Below are 20,692 nucleotides of genomic sequence, written 5' to 3'. Positions count from 1 at the left end.
TTGTACTTTGCTTCGAACCACCCCGACCTCGAACATTTGTACGCTTCCCGACATCGTACATTCCTTCCAACCACGTTCCTTACAATACAACAAGACTATCTATACGTGACTATATTATACTTCCCTTTTCTCGAACAAACGCCGATCTCTACAACTGTTTCTTTATCATCATCGCTTCAACAATGGCTTACAATGCTAAGCCGCAGCCCAACCTCGATGGGTTGGGTATTTTCTTTATCATCTGGACTTTTATCTGGACTTTCATCGTCATCGCCGGCATGGTCTTTCTCTGGCGCCGTCGCGACATGCCCATGCTTCGAATTCGAGACCTCCCACTTACCTTTGTCGCCATCATGATGCTCCACCTCTACTGGGGCGCCATCCAGACCGGCTATGTCTACTTCCCGCTATTTACTCCCGAGGGAGAGTACTGGATCATGAGTCTGTACTTTCCTATCGGTATTGCTTTGTTTCACGCCTCCAACAGTCGCTTTTTGCATGTCGCCAAGCAGCAGAAGGAGCTGTTTGCTTCGGACGAAAAGGCCTACAGTAGGCCTCGTGCTCGACGGGACTCTTGGCTTGGGAAGTTCCAGGCTTTGGATTACACAAAGAAGATTCTCGTAACAATTGGATTCGGTATGAGCATACAGGTATGCATTCACCCTCCGCCGCGACATAACGTGGACATGACTAACATGAGCAGTTTATCCTTACTATCATCATGTGGTGCATCTCCAGGAAGTTCCATCACAGCTGGGGTGTCGTCGGCACTGAAGTCCATCCGGGTACCAAGGAGTACGAAAAGTCTCAGATTGGCAAAGGTTGGGAATGGTAAGCATACTCCCCTCATCAATGGCTTTTAATAACTAACCTTGTACTACAGGTGGCCTTCTGTATTCTGGCAATTTATCTGGGCATGGATGGTCGCCCCTTACATCCTCTGGCAGTCGCGTGGCATCAATGACACGCAGGGATGGCGCACTCAAACCATTGCTTGCTGCATTGCCAAGTAAGTCTCCCTTGACAAAAAAGTAATTAATCTGAACTCCACTCTAACCAAGACATAGCCTTCATGCCACTCCTATGTGGCTCGTCGCCTTGTATGTCCCAGCTATGGAACCTATTAACGCATACTGGATTCCTCCCCAATGGTAAGTCCAAGCCACCTACCTCAACCCTCTCTCTTTCACTCAGACTGACATTTACAGGCTTGCCATCTCCATCATGGCCATTGAGATCTTCACCATCTTCTGGCCCTGCTGGGAAGTCCTCCAGCACCAAACCCTGCGACAGGAAACTCTCGACTCCATCGCCCAATGGCAGCTCAACAAAAAGGCGGTGACGCATGGTGCTCAATCTGTTGCCACGGGATCCACGACTGTTGCTGCTTCTGCTCTCACCTCTTGGTCCAAGGACGGCTCTGTCAAGAGCAGCGCTTCAGGTGAGAGTATTCTCACAATGGAAGCCCTCGAATATGTCCTTGAGCGCAACCCCGAACCCCTTCAGCAATTCTCTGCCCTTCGCGACTTTTCTGGCGAAAACATCGCCTTCTTGAGAGCCGTCGCTGAATGGAAGTCTTCATTACCGCCTTCTGTTCGCGACCCCGAGAAGATCAAAGAGCCTGATGTTCAAGAACTTGTTCGTGAACGCTTCAATAGCGCTCTGCGCATCTACACCAACTTCATCAGCTCGCGCGACGCCGAGTTTCAGATCAACCTGTCTTCCCAACAACAACGCAAGCTCGAGACTGTCTTTGAGAACTCTGCGCGCATCCTCTTTGGTGACAAGGGCACCGTCGACCCAGCGCTGCCATTTGAGACATTCCAGATGACCACGACAGCCAACAAGGTCAAGTCATCTGGCGCATCAACAAACGGTTCCGAGACGGGCATCATGTCTCCAGAATCCGTCAACGACTCTGGAAACCAGAGCGACAAGGCTTTGTACTGGGGCGACATCCCAGAAGGCTTTGACGCGACCATCTTTGATGATTCAGAGGGCCACATCAAGTATCTTGTTTTGACCAACACGTGGCCCAAGTTTGTCAAGGACCGACGATGCTCAATTGACTCGAATGATACCCTGGAAGCTGGAAATGGAATCCCTGCCGGTCGATAGAATGGAACAAAGAATGTTATGGATTTTGTTTATTGGAGTTTGATGATTACAAGTGATTCCCTGTTTACTCTTCGCCTTTTTATTGGGAAAGCTTTCTACGTATCTATTAATGCAACCACGACGTACTGTCAATTCTTGAATAATGAATATTCAGTTCTATTATGCAAGTTATGCAAAGAAGTGAATACATCAGCCGTTTGTCCATATGTACATCTTGTCAACTACCGTCCCTTGTTGTAACATTTAAGAAAGCCACAGCGGCTCGTCTACAAGGCACCGTCCACCAAATCTTGATTATCTAGCGGATAATCCCGTACAGACCCCCTGTAGCGTCAGCGCCACGGCGTCGTCGATATTGAAGTCTGACCGGGCCGGTGTGGACATTCCCTGTCAAAGTTATATAGGCGACGACCTGCAAGTTTAATCACATCGATGGTGAGATGTTGCCGAGATTAAATATCGTTTTCCAACAAACAGCGTGGAAGTGTCAATTGGTGGCGTAGATCCGGTTATTCTTTTCCGTCGTCTAGCAAGGGAGTTTTCCTTTGCATCCGGGCGAGAACCTTGCTAAGGTATTAATTGTTCATCAGCCACTCTGTTTTATTGCCTATTCCTGGTAGGAAACTTGCTGATCATTTCGCCTACTTGAATTATAACAACTACGGTGTCTTAGATATACGGGACAATATCTGTGTCGTTTGTTACTTGAATTTCTGATTACTGATAGATAGTGATGTTACTGATGTATCGAGTAATCTAGATCGTCGGTATATACTGACTCATGACTCTGTATTTGATGGTTTATACAACGTTAAAAAAAAGAGGTTGCCTTCATGACTCTGTATCATTAACCTCAAATTCCGGGCGAAGGAGAACACTGAATATAATCTCATTACAGCAAAAGTCTTTGCCTCGAAAACAAGACTTTCGTCTGACAAGACGTGACGCGGAATCGGTTAGTAAAGTATCAAAGCGGTTTGAGGTTAATATCGGATGTGCAAATGCGACCAAGTTTTAATATCTCTGTGTTTTGTCTCAGAATGGCCTGACAAATTGTAAGAGTTCAGTTGGTAGCGTAGTCATAATTATACAGAGACGCCATCGATACTAACGTTGCGGTGTGTCATGAGTGTATGGGGCTAATATGATTTAGTTATGCTGAAAGGCCAAGCGAGAAGGGAAATAGTTAGTATTTATTCAGTTACCCCAGAGGACAGCTTACCGTATACTTCAATTGCTGATTCCTCAAGCCGACTTATGGAAAACGTTTTCTTTCTCGTCATGCACAGCAATAGTTTCTCCCAACTCACGCTACCTAAACGCCTAAGCCAATCGTATACTTCCCCGTATCGTGATATTAACACCAGTCTCAAATCAACTCCTTGGACTCCAGTAGATGCTTCATCTCCGCCAACGCAATAGGTTTCGTCAAGAACAAGTCAATACCACTTAACACCGCCTCCTGCTGAGCATCGCGCGATGCCAAACCAGTAAGTGCAAAAATACTGCACTTTGGAATCGCACACTCAGCCTCAAACGTGCGTATATGGCGCGTAGCTTCAAACCCGTTCATCACGGGCATGGATATATCCATAAATACGCATTTATAGCTCGCTGGGTTCTCTTTGTACTTGGCCACAGCCTCTTGGCCGTTGGAGGCTGTGCTGTACTGCAGTTTCAACTTTTTCATAAACATGACGAGCATTTTGAGGTTGATGGGATTGTCGTCGACGAGTAGGAATGTTTTCCCGGCTGATTCTGGGCTGTAGATAGGATTCGACTTCTCTGGTGGGGTTGTGAGAGGTGAACGAGGAGATTGTTGAGACGGGCACCATTCTGAAGTTGTCGGAAGATGCAGCCTGGGGCTATCTCGCCTCTCACACTCAGCATCTGGCGGCGTTGGTGGATCTAACCGTACTTTCAATGCTCCATCTGCAGGGAAATTGATACCAATCGGGGTTATCGAATCAATCAACTTCGGCCTTGGTGTTTTCTGGCCTTGCTCCAAACGGAACACAAGCCTCTGTAGCTTTCGAGGTCCGACTCTATGATAAATTAGCGCGACGAATAAACAAGACGCTGTTCAAGAATAGGGTGTCTTACGGTCGGTGTGTGAAAAGGACTACGCGGTCACCGCCTGGGCTTCCGTCGTTGGCCTTTTCCATCTCAAGCTTTCGAGCAACAACAGGATCATCGCAGATGACTATGAGCGACGTCGAGTTATTTCCTTGTATAAGCAGCTTCGTTCTGTCCACAGAGTGCTCATCACAAAGCACGACGTGAGGATGTTGGTGCTGGATATCTGGCATCTCGACAATATGTGAGCCCAACCAGTCTCGACAGATAGCTAAAATGCAATCCTTCTCGCTCATCAATGAATCCCATCCAAGAATGGTGGTGTTCTCAGCTTTTGATTCCTGTAGCCCTACAACAGAGACCCTTAGTCCCTCAAGACCTTTGTTCAAATCTTGCTGCAAGGCTGCGTCGGTTCCCTCGGCCATCTTATCAGTTAGCTGAAGAGGCAGAGTGACGCGCACAGTAGTGCCAACAGAGACTAAACTCTGAACCTCGACGTTCCCGCCAAGATTCTGCGTGATGCGTCGGACTATACTCAAACCCAATCCGGTGCCGGCATCCATCATGTTTTGCTGAGTAAACGGACTGAAGAGATCGTTGGCGAGAAACTCGCTACTCATACCGCAGCCTGTGTCACTGATGGTGAGTGTCACAAGACGCACCGAAACATCATCCGTTTCTGATTGTCCGACTCGGATGTGGATGGCGCCACTGGACGTAAACCGCAGCGAGTTCCCCAAGATGTTCATCACGATGCGTCGAATTGCGCCAGGCTGTACGTGAAATCCCCATCTGGGGTTGGGTTCGAAGTGGGCGACCAATTTGACACTGCCACCGGGCGTTCCTAATGTGTGTTTCTGAAACTCGTGTCCCACGTGCACACTCTCTATGACATCCTCAATCAACTGTGGGAGGTTAACGTCAGATGCAATGCTCATCATACCAGCCTCCATACTGTTGGTCCGAGAAGAACGAAGCACACGACTGTCCACGTCTGTGTGAGTGTATCCAGAGCCCTTCTCAAGCGACGTTGAGAAATGGTTGATCTTGCTCCAGTCGAGAATCTGATCGATAGTGTCTAGCAAAGTCTGACTGCAAGCCTCAACAGATAACAAAGCATCGTTTTGGGACGAATTCAGCTTGCCAGAACGCAGCACCCCGGTACCGAAGAAAATACCATGCAGCGGGGAGCGTAGTTCGTGGGAGATGGAGTCCAGAACATCCAATTTGGAATGTTCCACCTCCCGCTCCTTGATGAACGACACTTCAGCCATGAGGACTGTCCCGAGAGCTCGCAGGTAGCTTAGCTCCCGCTTGTGAGAGAAAACCCGGCTCGTGTTGTTGGTGTAGGCGAAACCACCAGCAAACCAGCGTCGTTTTTGAGCATTCCAAATGGGGAAGAATGCTACGCTTTTTGCACCAGGCAGAAGGGTCTTTATGTCCTTTCTCAGCTGTTGTCGTTTTGTATGATGCTTTATTGTATCGTCTGGGTTGACAGGTGATGTTTCATCTGACTCTTCTGCAATATCGTCATTTTCAGAAACGTCTGAGGAGATTTCATCACTTGGTTCATCACTGGTGTCGCCGTCGGAACCGTCGAATGTCCATATCGTCCCACGTGGGCAATAGTGAAGTAATCGTCGCAAAATTGAGGTGTGTAGGGTCGAATGCCCGAAGTAGGAAGTTGCTTCTTGCTTGAACTCGGCTGTGACAGACGAGCCGAGGACGGGGCATAGGTCATCAGCCGCAAGCCGGGCATCTTTCGGTGCGCCAATGGGACCTTTCACCTCTGCTCCAGGGCTTCGATGTGAGTTCGAGGCATCCAAAAGTACAAGTCCATCAACTTCGAGGGCATCGCGCATGATATGAGCTGCACTGGCACATGTGCTCGACAATCGATCATCCCCATGTCTGGTGTCAGTGGAGTGGTTGAACTGTGGGCTAAAGTCTGCTCCTGGAGTTCGAAGTCTCGGTTCAGCTGCAAGCAGGCGATCGCGTTGAAGATCTGTCTTGGTGGTGCGCCCGTGGAAGAAGCGTCGGATGCCGCGGGTCACACGATCTGCTTGACGATATCGCTCGCTGACGCGACGGTCTTCAAGATGTGACATGATACATTGAGATAGGTCTTGCAGGATGGTTTTCGATGTACTGTCCAAGCCTGATCGCGGCTGCGAATCGAAAACGCAAAGGACTCCAATGACAATCCCTCTGGGAGTTGTCAACGGGATGCCGGCGTAGAAGCGATTATTGGGCCAAGCGTGGCAGTAAGGCCGTAGGCATAATATCTCATCTTCAGCAAGGTCGTTGATTACTGTAATCTGAGGGTTGGATGGCAAGACCTTGGCGGATTCCTGTATGACCCGTTCGCAAACTCCAAATGAGCGAGTAAAGTGTGTCCCGCAGAGCCATAAGCCTTGGTCAGGGCTTGCGGAGAGGGAGTTTGGAACAAGACGGCCAGATTGTGTAGCTTCCGCGACGACATACTGGCTAGAGCGATCAAAGAGTGATACTAGAGATCGTGAGGCGTTGAGACGTAGGGCTGCGAGTTGACAAAATGAAGTCAAGGTGGCATCAGGTGAAGTGGTGAGATTGGGAGACGGTATCAGGTGATCTGGAGAGTTGAGGATAGACTTTGCTATCAAGGAGGGATCATATCTACCAATTGCATTGAATGTCAGTTAAGGATACGCGGAAAATATAATGAATGACGCGATGAGACGAACCTAAAGGTTTCCCTCTCACGAACAAGCTCTCTTTGCTGCCAAGCTGGCAGTGGTAAAGGCAGGGCCATATGTTGTCCTCAATGACACGCAGAAAGATCCACGTAAAGAAGCGGTGATGAGACGGCTGGGAAACAGGCAGATGGGGGGATTGGAATTTAGGCCTAAAGCGCAAACCAAACGGACAGTTGACACGTCCACTTTAGCCACAAAGTTTTCCATGCAGGAAAAAACACGAGAATCTTGGCTGCCCGGGATTGAAACCCCATATAAAGTCCGAGTACAATGTAACGCCAGCACAGTAATCGGGTATCACTAACCCTGTCAGATGTGACCCTTGCAAGGGCCATTGGCCGGTCTGGACTGAACAAGCCGAGACCCCAGCACCACCAAGGTCGGTCTGGACTGAATAAACTGGGACCCCAGCACCACTTGGATGGGGTCTGGACTGGCCCATGCACACCATTACGACGCATTGTAGGAGGTTTCAGGGACCAGGCCCAGACTGCAAGTGGCAAGTCAAAGTCCCTCGGTAACTGACTGTGGCTCAACTGAGCACAAGCAATGATAAGTGCAAAAAAGTTCAGTGGCAAAATTCACCTTGGCTGCCCTTGCAACCTGCAAGCAGAAAAAGGTGGCTTCCCAGTCTTGGGGCCCAGATGTATACGGAGCACAACGTACCCAGTGCGTACTCTTCGGAGGCCCCGCGAAGCAGAAAAGGTGAAAGACCCTGGAAAGACAAAGGGAAAAGAGAAAGACCATGGAAAGACAACGGGAAAAGAAAAAGACCATGGAAAGACAAAGGGAAAAGAAAAAGACCCTGAGCTCCACTGAAGACGGACATTAAACGTTCAACTAATGAATGGCATGCTTGTTAGTGGACGTTTCTGCGAATAGTGCATGCGCCTAGATACAATATTGGGTTGGCTCTTCCGGGCCGTTTCCGTTCCTCATCTGATTGGACAACTCACGATGCCTCTGTTGTTGTTTATCTGCTGTCTACGTCAGTTTGATGTAATGTCAGTGTCTCGGAGGAGCTCCGCTGGATGGACTAGACCATCCACACGTTACTGTAGATATCAACATGTTTTACCATTGAGCCACTATATAAGGCTAACCGCCCCGGTCAATTCATCAAGCACTACCTGCATCTCACTTTTCTCTACCTACAAATGTCGTCCCATACCAATTCAATGGCAAGGCCCAGCAATTTTTTCCTCCAACCGTTAATCAACTCTACGTCTGTAGATTCCACCACTGCAGCATTGATTCATCCGGCAAGTCATATCAAGAAAAGTCAATTAGCTGTACGGATATCCTAACAGGCCTTACAGATCTTACAAGATGTCCACACTTTGCGAAAACTAGCCGACGCTCAAAACATCGACCACTTTCTAAACGACCCCATCGCTGTCACCGATGACAAAAGCCTATCCATAATGTCCAATCTCGCACTCGACATTTCGCAAGCTTTACACAGCATTATGCTGCCTCCTGCATGCAAAAGCACTTCCACAAGAAAAATCAGCCAGCCATCGTCAAAGCTTCATCGAGGTCAAAAGACCACGATTCTCACTACTCGCCCAATATCGAATAAACAATCCCGAGACACCAAGCGATGCCGCCTTTGTAGTGTGACAGAGACCCCTCGTTGGCGGGGCAGGTCCTCAGATTGGCTCTTGTGCAATGTTTGCGCCCTGGTCAATTCAAGAAGATCAATACGAAAGTATGTCGCTTCTCAAAGTCGAGCATCCCATATTTCGCGGCCCTTAAGCTGTTCAGCATAATCGTAATGGTTAGGACATTTTTCGCATTCTTTCTTTATCTATCTTTTCTTTCACTGCAGCTTAGCGACAAGGTAGACGAACTTGCTCCCCCAGATATAGGGTAATTGGGTTAAAATGATACCACATAATTATGAATGATGATGACCTGACCAAGATGCGATAAAATCGCAAACATTACAGAAAATGCCAAACCTACTGAGCTTTGGCAAATTCTGCCTTCCAAAAATTTTAACTTACCGATTCTGTTTATTCTAGTCGCTGCCAGTGTTTATACGCACATGCATCGAGTACAAAGTGGCTCAATAAGGGCTAATAGCTTGTAAAGAATAAGAGTGAGAACCAGATAAATTGAAGGAGATCTAAGCTGAAGAACCACAGATAAGAAAAACATATTTACACATGTATAATGTGATCACATGATTGCACTCATGATACCCTCCACATAACAGCTGCATCAACGTAAAGATTTCTCGAAGTTACTTAGCTGTTACGCTGACTGAGAACCTCTAATCCCTTGACATAAGAAATTTTAGCTTAATGTTCCATGTATCTGATGAAACCACAATGGAAAACTTCCAAAGAAGTTCACAGCCTCATTTGACAATAAGGCTATGCAGCGCTACAGGTGATGAAGTCTTATATTCCGCCTCGGGTCAGCCTCAATAAGCCATCGAATCACAAAAGGCCACGACTCATCTATGCAATACTGTTTTCATCCTCTCATGAGTCATATCAAAATTTTACCCTTGGTATTTTTCTACTTAAGCCGCCATGTGAGAGTGAAAATGTTGAACGTGGAACTCCAACCCTTCTTGTGTAATTGGAAATGGCCTCTGTTAGTGATGCAGAGGATCTCGAACGCCAGGGCAACCCTGATGAAAGCACGGCTCCACTGGCCCCTAAAGACATACCAGACTTGCGACAGCGCGCGGGACAGGGATGCTTTATTTGCTTAGAAAGTCACAGCCAAGGTCAATATGCTGTTCTTGTCCCGTGCCTGCGACCAACAGAGTCTCGCCAGGTAAGGGAAATTAGGAAAAACCCCGACAAGACAACAACCAGATATAAACCAAATTCGCTCTGGGATAGTGCTGGTGAGTCTGATTGCGAGATCTATGAAAGATTGCTGGACACGTGCTACCAGCATCTTGGCCATTGGAAGAGATGGTTGCCTTATTATGGAATTATCAAGGTCACAGAGGTTAATGTAAGCTCACACTCAAATCGGCAGTGGTTAGTATAAGAGTACTAAAAAAACTTAGTTTCAATTTGACGGTGTTGTTGAGTCAGATGGACGCTACCCTATTTACATGGAAACCGCCAACCTTGAGAATATCTCGGAAAAATGCAAGGAGGCTATAGCAAGGCATCCAACTGATTCTTTTTTTGATCTTGATCAAATATGTCTAGACGATCGTGAGCATAGCGACAAGTGCCTTATTGGTATGCGGGAGTGGTCTGAACCATGTATTAAAGTTGAAGCAGAGAAGGCCGAGCAGCGTCTTAAACAGCTTCTATTCTTGTCGCGTCTGACGGATTGCGCTCGAAACCCCATGGAAGCCAATGGACTAGACAGTCTTAAGGGCATGGCGCAAGACACCTGCATCTATGAAATTAAGTACGTCTTTCCTACACTTATCCCATCTTCCCCCGTGACCCTACCGACGGAAGTGACAGAATCTAACATATCCAGGGGCCCAAAAGGAATAAATTTGCCTCTTCCAAATCAAGAGTTTCTATGTACAACGTGGAGGAGAGGCCTGCACTTTGTTTTGGGGTGGCAGACAGACAGGATGTGTATAGAACTTCCCTTCGAAGCCTCGTGTACTGCACTCGCAGTTGCTCTCATTTGGCTTTGCGTAGTCATTTGGAAGGGTACAGGGGGTGATTGGGGGACTTCATTCGCATTCGCCCAGGTTGTCGCAGCGTCTCTTGCAATTGTAATTACTTACGCCCGGCTGTAGTGTGGTTGTTCCAGACACTATGCGGTGGTAGCATTTGACATCTTGATAGGTGCATAGCCACCACATCTAGCGTCCTTGACGTGATTTCGTCGAGATGTAGCTGTGCGGAAGAGTAGGGTTCAAGACAAGTGGGTGGGGAGGAAATCCAGCTTAAATGTCTCATTTCGATAACCCTATGTCATACACGATTCCGCTATTGATGTGCCATGGTTTGGTATCGAAGTCTTTCTACAATCTTGATGGAGAATTTAAGGCAACTATTTGTGTATCAAAATAAACCACATGCCTACGAGAAGAAAAAAACAGTTTATCTCAAGACATTTCGGTACTTCGAGACGTGGCCGTGTCAAGATCTGTCACCTTGTCCATGCGGCTGTGTTGACACCCACAACTGTGACTCCAAGGTTGTCATGCGTCTTTCCCAATCCAACCTGCTACATAATGTAACAAAAATGAGTTAGTCACTGCCATATTCATCCAGTCATCGTTTGACACGCCACAGAGCTAGGCTGAAAATGAAAAGCAAAGTACACCATAACGTGCAAAAGTGACATTTCAAGATATCAAAGTGATAAAGGTGGTCTCGATAGCGGTGGCGGAATGTAGAAAGGTCGAGATAGAATAACAACGACAAGTTCACTGATGTTATTATAAACAGCTTATGGGCTGGACACGGTGACTTGGAATCTGCAGACCTCTGCATCGCTAAGAACGGCATGCTGGGCGAGGCTATCAAGACGCCAAAATGCAACCCTAGGCTTACTCTTAGTGTTGCTTAACAGTATAGAGCGTCACTCCCTCGCCTCTGTGATTGAGCCTACTGTATGAAATGGTAATAGAGATTAATCACTCAATATAAATAAAAGAGTATTTCACCTTTATTCGTACGAAATATACGAACAACACACACTATGCATAGACTGTAAACCTACCTATTCGATCTACCACCACTATGAGAAAGTGTATCATCGTGTGTTTCGATGGCACAAACAACGACCTACGTAGCGATGGGACTATGTGGTCCAACGTCGATTGCATCGCTGAGTGTATCAGCGAATACAGCAGCAAGGACAAAACCACCAAGCAGGTTGTTGGCTACTTATCGGGAATAGGCTCGGAAGGAGGCAGCTGGCTCAGGATGAAGAATCAAGCAACCGGTTTTGGTAACATGATACGATCCACTTATGAGACGTAAATAATGCGCTGACCATCAAAACTTGCTAGGTCTCGACGAGAAGATTCTCGCAGCTTATGGCTTCATCTGCAACTACTTTGAGAAGGGTGACTCCGTCGTGCTTATCGGCTTCTCCCGCGGGGCGTTCATTGCTCGCTGTGTTGTTGCGTTTGGCGCAGGCGAGAAAGCGGCGCTCAGGACTCCCGGCAACGGTACTAATCAATTCTTACACTGGATTGTTGTCTCGCAACCTTCCCAACTGCTCTAAACCGTACCACCCATGAAGCTCAAGATACCTCTGGCATCATTGCTACCTACAGACCAAGCGACAGAGTCTGAGAGCGAAGCCATTCGATGGCCTGAGCTCTATTCCTGTCACAGTCCGATGTTATCACGTCCTGTAGAGCTGGCACGGGTAGTTGACAGCTTGATTCAAGATTTTCAAAAGAATACTATCTAGAGCAAAGGATATGAGATATCCCATATTTGGCTTCAACAGTATTGTTTAGATTTACATAGAAGAACCCTTCTCCTTAGACCACCAGACCAATACGTCCTCGTAAGCCCGTTCAACTAGCGACCTCACTCCGAAGCCTCATAACACCCCGCATCGGATATCAGTCAAGATTCCTAGCATCCAGGAGTAAGTGCGTCGGCAATGCCAAAGAAACCTCCCGCAATCCCAGAGATAGCGCCACCAATGGCCGAAAGGGCTCCACGAGCGATACAGTGATCTATTCCGTTCTATTAGTATCTATCATGTGTGTGTTGGCAGCGCAGAGAGACACCCACTGTTCGACTCGTTCATCCTGATATGCATATCGATCGAAATGTATGTAGCGGGATCTTCAAACTTGGTGATGGAAATAAAGTTGGCAAACTTGGACATGTCGCAGGTGACAATCTTGCAAATGCCGTATCTGAGGCATGTTGTGCTATCGATTTTCAGGGACCGCTTGGCATGGCTGACACTATCGGGATTAACGATGCGCTTAGCGGCCTCGATAACATTCCCCTTGGTTCGAGATCCTCTGTAATTGCCCTTGATATCCACGATTAGCTTTCGTCGAGACATGCCGGAGCCGAAGCCGTTGTCAAGCCAATCTATGGTGCGGACATAGGAAATGCTCTGGTCGCAAAAGCCGTCACGGCAGAGCATGTTGAGAGATTCCTCAATTGGCTTGCGGATCGATGCAGCACAGCCATAATCAGTCAGCTTCCTGCCGATGTTGACTCTAGTGCGAGCGGCCCGTTCTTCGAGCGGTCCTCTTTTAGCTTGTGGTAATGGAAGAGTCTCAATGTCTGGTTCTTCAAGATATGGAGCGTCCTCGAGGGGGGCGATGCCCATTCTCCTCATATACTCATCGACAGGAATCCAGCCATCTCCGGGCTCAGCGGTGTCCCAGTCCTCGACGGTGACGTTGGCAGGAACAATCCACCCTTTATCGCCGCCAGAGTCCTCGCGCTCAGTTAGCTCGAAGGCTTCACGACGGTTGAGGCTGTGGGAGGGAAAGGCCCAAGCTGTGACACCGGGGAGGAGGGGAAGGAAGAGAGACGCTGTGTAGAAGCGCATGTTGGGCAGAAATGATCAGTTGATGGGTGTGGATATTGTTGGTTGCTTTAGATGAAGGTTGACGAGAAGGATGATGATTCTCTCTTTTTTTCAAGGGAGATTTGTATCCTTCTTATACTTGTAAGAAGTCTAATGGGTATTATATTTTTCTTCTGAGAGTCGTAAGTCGACGATAAGGCCATATTGGAATGGGACTTTCGTAACTTGGCAACATCTGAAAATACTACCTCGTAGTGAAGTTTTGTTATCTGCAAGTCTAGAATCTCACCATGTCTTACTATCCTGGAGTTCAACTGTCTCGCCAAGATCAATAGTCAGTACAGATACCTCACGTAAGCTACCTAGATATACATGGAAGTAGGAAGGCAAGACCTCTATGTATCCCGACCAACGGCATCGTGTGATGTATAAAAAGATTGAGACATTGACTAGACTAGCCAGTCGTATTTACGCAAACCCGAGACTCAAGTCTTTCTTGGGACATAAGCATAAGCTCTTATTAGGCTTTGTCGCGGGGAAGTGGAAGCAATAAACGAGCCAATGAAATATCATGAAATGCGAAAATACTGTCAGCATCTTATTGCCAAGAGCATTCAAATCTTGTGGAGAGACTGACTGCTCCATAGCGAACGGATGGCAGCTCTTGGATTGACATTATCAAAGAGGGTGGTTCGTATCATCAACGGTATACAATCCCCCATTCTGGCTTCTCTACTGGGTATTGAGAGAATCCACAGTGGCCCGTAAGCTCTCTACCCAACTCATCTCTCTGTCGCTGCATAACACCCCATTGAAGACGAGAAACGGAAGCGTCCGGCTGCGGTTTGTTATCTGGGTGGTGGCAAGCAGCTGCAATCGCTAAACTGCAACTTGCAGCGACAGGCATGATAGTCGGTAAACGCCGTAGTGCTGTAATTATAACCGCAGCAGCCATGAATGCAGCAATGATGATGACGAAAATCATGGCGATGGGTGAGTATCCACTGGTGAATAGTTTCCAGCGCCCCGATTGTTCAATAGCGACCACAAAGATACTCTGCGAGAGCATCCAATGCATCAAAATGGAAGCTAACAATAGGGGGATGCTATAGCGGTATGGTAGTTGCAGGAAGTATCGCGATCGTTGCTTGCCTCTTGGGTTAGATGATACGCGTAGAGACCTCCTTTTATTGGCGTAAGCACTCCATTCCGCAGCAGCAGCCATGCAGGTAAAAAGGCTATTATATTGAAAATAGAAGAATGAGAAGACCAGTTGAGGAAGGTTGGCCAGGAGAATATTGGCAATAAGACTGCTATCGTCTTCATCGTCCCAGCCTTTTCCTGATATCAATGTCAGCTCGTTCGTACTGCCAAATCCTAGATTCCAGAGGGTCTTGAGATCTTTAGGGCCTGGGATTATGTCGACACTCCATCCAAGGAGAGAGCAACTGGCGATAAATACGAGGCCATACCTAGGTAGAAAGGGTCAGCACTTGCCAGTCTATAAGGTCCTATAGCCTTACATAAGAAGACTCCAGCTCCATCTTATCTTGGTTACTGCGGCACCTCGGCGTCTGGGTTCTATATCGATAAAGCAGGGTAGATAGAAGCGGCCTACCCTAGCCGTGCGCGAAGATCCCAGGCAGGCTCCAGTGGTTATTTCATCTGGGGATACCAAGAATGACTAAACAGCATCCCCAAGAACAAACAATGGCTCTTTTAGTGGCCGCAGCGCTATAAAGACCAGCGTAACTGCTTTAACGAAATTGACCACAAGTATGACTACTGCGATCCGAACGTCAAAGTTCAGTCGACACATTTGCTCTCCTGGCTGGCTGAGGCAATGTTTCACACGCTTACCCCACGGGCTCCAATTATTAGGCTGACTCCTAACCTTAGGTAGCTGGCTCCAACATGTAGTGCAATATGCCCCAATCCAGCCGCAAATCCAGCTATAGTCTGCAGAAGCACGGTAAGAACCACACATAGTATCTAGACTCCCAATCACACTATCCACAGATCCATCCAATTCGACAACAACTATTATGTCTTTTCTCTTAGTTTGGAACACAACAGCATACTCATTGATACATTCCAAATTCGTAAGGTTATCAAGCCTCCCATAGTCACTGGCCACCAGCTGCTTGACTCTTCGCTTATCGGCTAGAGATTTCTCATAGAAATCTTTACCATCTTTCCAAAGGAGTTAAAAATCTTAGTCAACAAAAAAACTATAATATTCCCATGTCATTAAAGAGGAATAGATCACTAAGTTGAACCTATACTATTAGCTAAAAGCAGGCAAAGGGACTTAGGAAGCTTACAAAAGATACAGAGGAACAGAAGACAAGACCAAAAGGAGCCAAAAGGAAACTCTCTTTCGAGACACCATTCTCAAGTTCCAAAAGCTAGGTATTCCAATATCCATCCAGTCTCTGCGTGTATGGGCATAGTCTACATCTGCTCTTATTGGCGCAGAGAGACATTGCATGCCATAGTTACTTAAGGCAAGGAGTATTGAACTAAAGATATTGATAACGAGGTAGATCACGACATTGATGGTACATAAATCCGAGCAAGATCCCTCATAGATGATTCTTCGGCTCGACCTATCCCCGGTTTCGCTGCCGACGAAGGTCACACTTGACCAGATGGTAATAACGAGGTTGATGATTAGGACGACGATGCATGCGGTTGCACCACCAATGAGGCTGAATTGCCATTTGGCTCTTTTAGAAGTAGCTGAAGTATCAGCAGCTTCTTGTGCTTCCTGATTGTTGTTCGAATCGGTGACCAAGAGTGCCTCCTCTGCGGTCTCTTTTGATACTGCCATTATAGTTTGGGTAGGGAGAGTTCTAATGCAAGTTTTCTATCTCCCCTCCGACCTTGTTGGAATGGAGTCCCAATTTGAATGGGTTTCATTGCCACTGTGAACCCTGCTCGCTTTTCTGCGAAGAGTATCGGCTACTTCCTCTTCAGAATACCCCTGACGTCAATCTGGAACGAAGCGCTTTCCGGAGCCAATAACAGACTGTAAGGCCCGGCGCATTGTAATGCTACAGTATGCAGCTTATCCTTGGCAACCATGCTGCGCCACCCGACAAGCAAGGCGACGTCAATGGCTCTGTTTTTCGACGGCGCTTGAAACCGTTGAATTGAATCGTTATATGTATGTGACTCTCAAGACTCAAGCCACAACGAAACCATGTTCCGGACCAAGTTGAATGATAAGGCTGAGAACTCATCCAGGGTCGAAGCACTGCATACCGAGGAGAATAGGGCGACCTCTCCATCAGAGGGGACTCTTCATCCAATAGAGGTCAAGACAGGAATAGGGTGCCTCGATGCAGAAACATGGGTTGCCAAAGAAAACAATGTCCGTACCTGTCATAATGTGAGTATTTTTCAGCGGGCGATTCAAGGGATCATACTCATAGCGAATCTTGTGATGGATACCGAAGTGTTTCACGCAAAAGTAGGACGAATAGATGGCGCAAAGGGGAGTCAACAAGAACTCTATACAGATGGTACCTCATTATCCGGTCTATCCGTTGGCGAGAGGTCGGCTTGGGTCGTGACCGCAGCAAGGTAGGTAGACAGGTATGTGATGCACCATGTCTCTACCGGGACCTCCATTACGCCTAGGTCATTGGCAGACACAACCTCTGCTATCTTTAAGACAACGGCGATCAAAATGAAAGGCTTCATGTTGCTGTACGAATGGTCCCGATTGATAAACCGACGTGATCATCCACGGCGACTGTCAACTCTCTTAAGCGCAAAAAAGGGGCAATATCCCTTATCCTTAGAGATCCAAAGAAGGCTGTTTTAATTTCTTTTCTGTAGTATTTCTGTTGGTGGCTTCTAGTCGAGGTCTACAATCAGTGCGAGATCTTCGACATCGAACGACCAGATGAAACAAACAGGCGATATCTACCTCTTATTCGTGAAAAGAAATATTGCGATGCGATGAGGCCTTCGCCGCTGAAAACTAGTGGTGATGACTCGGAAGGTCAGTTCCAGGTAATTGACGATGTGGTCGAGACGGAATCGCAACCCCAAGCAATTGTGGAATTGTGCACAATGACTGATCCAACAAACGAAGAGACGCTGAGAGCTTCAGTAAACGAGGTACTTAGACCTGCAGCGTATGGTAGTTATGGGACATCAAGCAAACGTTATGCAACAGCAAGGAACACTTATGAGGCAACATCTGATCGTACCACATCAGTTCCGGACAATTCATCCATCTCTACTGACATGCCAACTGAGCAAGATGAATACCAGAAACGTCAAGACTACCAGAACGACTACGAGAGAGGCTATGATGAAGGATATAAGTCCGGTTATCAGGAGGGCATCGACGCTGTCCAGGGTTCCACGGTCTACGATGAAGCCTATAACAGAGACTACAGCAGATCGTCCTATGGCAACCACAACCATGAGGTAGCCAATGCCGACACTCAAGACTATCCGTATCGTGGCTCGTTCATGTTAGTATCTTGGCCACAGATGAATCAAGTTACAACCAAGGTGCTGAGACACATAATGTCTATAATACGGACAATACCGAAACGAGATCAAGCATTGTGCAGGATGACGATAGGTACAGGGGCACAAGGCAGAGAGGCACGGAAGAAGCAGGAAGAAGTCGTCTAGGCAGTAGCGTGTGCAGGAAAGTCAGGCTAGGGCCAAGATGCAAATTGATAATCTGTGGAAAGAACTACAGTCTTTCATTCCTTGGGTTGTCTCACCTTCAAAGCAGATAATCGTGATGGTATATGTTAATACAGAAATTCTCTATCATTCCTACTCTTGCACTTCAATTTTAATTTATATCAACCGAAGCTACTAATGAGGTCTCTAAAAACGTATTCAATGAATGTATTGCTCGTAATATAGAAGGTAATTGTGGTAGTGAACGAATCGAACAGGTTCTAGGATAACACTCGACTTGGACTGACTCTCAGTCTCCTAACAATCTGATTGACCAGCATGTAAGACTAACTTTCATGTAGCGTCTATAGACTCCATATCTAGCAAGATGACTCGCGGATGATAACATTGAAGTTGGCGTCATGGAAACGCTGTCCGGCGGTCCACCAACCAGTCTGAAGACCGCAATCAAAACAGAATCGGCGGCACTCGTTGTTGCAAGCCTTAGCTGCGTTGGCAACATTATCCCAGGATGGGATAAAAAACGGAGTGCGATTCTACATATCGTGGTCAGCTATTATTCTCCTCGCCATACATTGGGGGTGCGGATAACTCACATCGTTGCAAATAAAGATGCCTGCATTGCTTGAGCAGCTGATTCTATCACAGGCTCCAGGACCTGCGCGAACGGTCAGACCACCAGAAATGCCACGCAAGTACTGGATGCCGTCGTTGATAGGTCTCTCCCTGGCAGCAGGGAAGTTCCAGCAGATGTTGTGGTCCCGCTTCTGTAGGGCGGCAAGGGCCTGGGCCTCACGGGATGGAGGTGCTTCTTCCTCGAGGCGTTCGGTCTCAATAGCAGTGTCGATCTTTTCCTGAGCTTCGCGGGCGTACTCGGGGTAGTCGACCTTGAGCTGCTCCATAACATCTTGGATGGTACCCTTGATCTCAACGGGGGCCTCGCCCTCCACAACGGCAACCTTCCAGGTTGGGGTGCCGGCGTTTTCGAACACACTCTCATCATAGACTTTGGGTGATGGAGCAGCGTGGACCAAAGACTGACGATGGAAGGTTAGCTTAGACACAAATTCTTTGGAGTTTACCGGGTACTGACGAGGTTGGCAATAGCCAAAACAATGGCAGTGGCAGAACGCATGGTGTTAAATAGGAACTTGAAGGGGATGATGTAAGTAGAACTGCTGAGAGACTGTTTGCCAGTGATTGTTGAGTTTGCTTGCGATGAAGAGAGAAGATAGTGGGTGATTCAGCCAGATTTATAGATTTTCTATTTCCTATCAATTCACAGTATCCTAGGGTTAGACATATCTCCAGCTTTCACCGTATAGAAAGATATCCATATGTGAAGCCAAGACCTCACCTATCCTGTAGAAGAAGGTCTAACCCTAGGATTGAGATCCAACAGCTGCACAATCCACCAAACCCCATGTCGAGTGACCTCTTCAAGTGGATATCGTAGTACAGGAACAAATCTATATACGAAGCCAAGAACTAGAAGATCCAGTAATAGAAGGTTATAGTTGAGGATCAAAATGCAACAGTTGTGAGTACTCCACGATATCCCATGTTAAACACGTCGCCAAGCAGACATCGCCGTATAGAAAGAAATCCTTCCATGTAACCAAAAACTAGATTATCCACAATAATAGAAGGTTTATACCACGGGTTAAAATCCCATAGTCGATATGCCGTATTCTTTTGAGGGGGTTGTCATGCACAGCTGCGGCACAAACCCTGCGGTCGCTGTTTGAGTCCTATTTGGGTATTATGCTTGGCGAAGCGCTTAGATAAGAAAGGCTTGAGAAGATTTAATCTGTTCAAATAGGAAGGTCGGTACACAAAGCTAGTCTGATAGTAGCAAGCTCTCGGCTACTACCTATAGACCCTTGAAATAAACATACACTAACGTAGACCTTTACAATAAGCTTAGAAATAGAGTTTTTATTGTCCCATAGTAGATGATAACCACTGAAATCTTGTAGAAATACTCGTTGAAAGAATGTGATGAATAAATCCTTCGAGGTATAATTTCCGTTACGCACCGTGGACTTCTTGGAAGTCGTCCAACAAAGGCGATGCGCGATTTAAGAGGGGCATAGTGAGGTAACTTGGCCTCATAGTAATCTAGTAAAGGGTTAAGTAAGTCAGCAGAAGACTCTTCTCTATCAGCAAGCAAACCTAGATGATATAGGGAAGTGACTAACAAGATGCGCCCTAATGACCGACCCTAGTCCTGACTCTACCCTCGTCCAACGTCCTGGAAGTTTATCGTAGTTGCCAGCCTGAAAAATGGACGACTGAGCGCAACAGGAGAAATGCATTGCTTTTTTAAGCTGCGGAATACGGGACCATTCTCATTTCCAATACTCAGCCACCCCTGTCTTAGCCGCTCCGCCATGGTTCCAAGACGCCCTCTCGGACAAACTTCTGTGATTCCCAATCCTCAAGGATCTTCCCATTTCCTCTTTATAATACAATTCCTCACCGCTTCTGCACACCGTACACTAGCTGCAGGGGCGACAATTTCCTTGAAAGAACAGGTGGCAAAACTCACAAGTATATATATATCATGATGCTTCTCAAAACATGTCGGTTGAGGGCTTCTCTCTCTATGTTCTAATTCGCTA

General features: G+C 47.1%; 8 protein-coding genes across 8 annotated transcripts; 4 read left to right on the top strand and 4 right to left on the bottom strand.

Annotated features, from left to right (window-relative positions):
- Positions 1-182: 182 nt before the first annotated feature.
- FPSE_08091 (uncharacterized protein) lies at positions 183-2,118 on the top strand (the record flags this gene model as incomplete). The annotated part of the gene is made up of 5 exons (XM_009261209.1): positions 183-650; positions 704-831; positions 884-1,009; positions 1,068-1,151; positions 1,209-2,118. 5 exons carry the CDS (start codon positions 183-185, stop codon positions 2,116-2,118), a joined length of 1,716 nt encoding a protein of 571 aa, XP_009259484.1.
- A 1,369-nt stretch (positions 2,119-3,487) lies between these two features.
- On the bottom strand, positions 3,488-6,985 carry FPSE_08090 (uncharacterized protein; the record flags this gene model as incomplete). Its single annotated transcript, XM_009261208.1, has 3 exons — positions 3,488-4,163; positions 4,222-6,849; positions 6,918-6,985. The coding sequence occupies 3 exons, from the start codon at positions 6,983-6,985 to the stop codon at positions 3,488-3,490; spliced, it is 3,372 nt and encodes a 1,123-aa protein (XP_009259483.1).
- A 2,542-nt stretch (positions 6,986-9,527) lies between these two features.
- FPSE_08089 (uncharacterized protein) lies at positions 9,528-10,385 on the top strand (the record flags this gene model as incomplete). Its single annotated transcript, XM_009261207.1, has 3 exons — positions 9,528-9,908; positions 9,964-10,319; positions 10,379-10,385. 3 exons carry the CDS (start codon positions 9,528-9,530, stop codon positions 10,383-10,385), a joined length of 744 nt encoding a protein of 247 aa, XP_009259482.1.
- Positions 10,386-11,617: 1,232 nt separating this feature from the next.
- Positions 11,618-12,107, top strand: FPSE_08088 (uncharacterized protein; the record flags this gene model as incomplete). The annotated part of the gene is made up of 2 exons (XM_009261206.1): positions 11,618-11,828; positions 11,890-12,107. 2 exons carry the CDS (start codon positions 11,618-11,620, stop codon positions 12,105-12,107), a joined length of 429 nt encoding a protein of 142 aa, XP_009259481.1.
- Positions 12,108-12,469: 362 nt separating this feature from the next.
- Positions 12,470-13,412, bottom strand: FPSE_08087 (uncharacterized protein; the record flags this gene model as incomplete). The annotated part of the gene is made up of 2 exons (XM_009261205.1): positions 12,470-12,573; positions 12,632-13,412. 2 exons carry the CDS (start codon positions 13,410-13,412, stop codon positions 12,470-12,472), a joined length of 885 nt encoding a protein of 294 aa, XP_009259480.1.
- Positions 13,413-14,091: 679 nt separating this feature from the next.
- Positions 14,092-16,224, bottom strand: FPSE_08086 (uncharacterized protein; the record flags this gene model as incomplete). The annotated part of the gene is made up of 2 exons (XM_009261204.1): positions 14,092-14,863; positions 16,001-16,224. 2 exons carry the CDS (start codon positions 16,222-16,224, stop codon positions 14,092-14,094), a joined length of 996 nt encoding a protein of 331 aa, XP_009259479.1.
- A 541-nt stretch (positions 16,225-16,765) lies between these two features.
- On the top strand, positions 16,766-18,050 carry FPSE_08085 (uncharacterized protein; the record flags this gene model as incomplete). Its single annotated transcript, XM_009261203.1, has 3 exons — positions 16,766-16,785; positions 16,916-16,979; positions 17,238-18,050. 3 exons carry the CDS (start codon positions 16,766-16,768, stop codon positions 18,048-18,050), a joined length of 897 nt encoding a protein of 298 aa, XP_009259478.1.
- A 377-nt stretch (positions 18,051-18,427) lies between these two features.
- FPSE_08084 (uncharacterized protein) lies at positions 18,428-19,203 on the bottom strand (the record flags this gene model as incomplete). Its single annotated transcript, XM_009261202.1, has 3 exons — positions 18,428-18,604; positions 18,665-19,105; positions 19,162-19,203. The coding sequence occupies 3 exons, from the start codon at positions 19,201-19,203 to the stop codon at positions 18,428-18,430; spliced, it is 660 nt and encodes a 219-aa protein (XP_009259477.1).
- Between the last annotated feature and the right edge of the window lie 1,489 nt (positions 19,204-20,692).

Source organism: Fusarium pseudograminearum, chromosome 2, assembly GCF_000303195.2.
Source record: "Fusarium pseudograminearum CS3096 chromosome 2, whole genome shotgun sequence".
Taxonomy (NCBI): domain Eukaryota; kingdom Fungi; phylum Ascomycota; class Sordariomycetes; order Hypocreales; family Nectriaceae; genus Fusarium; species Fusarium pseudograminearum.
The sequence above is the reverse complement of the archived record's forward strand: the minus strand, read 5'-3'. Positions and strand labels throughout refer to the sequence as shown.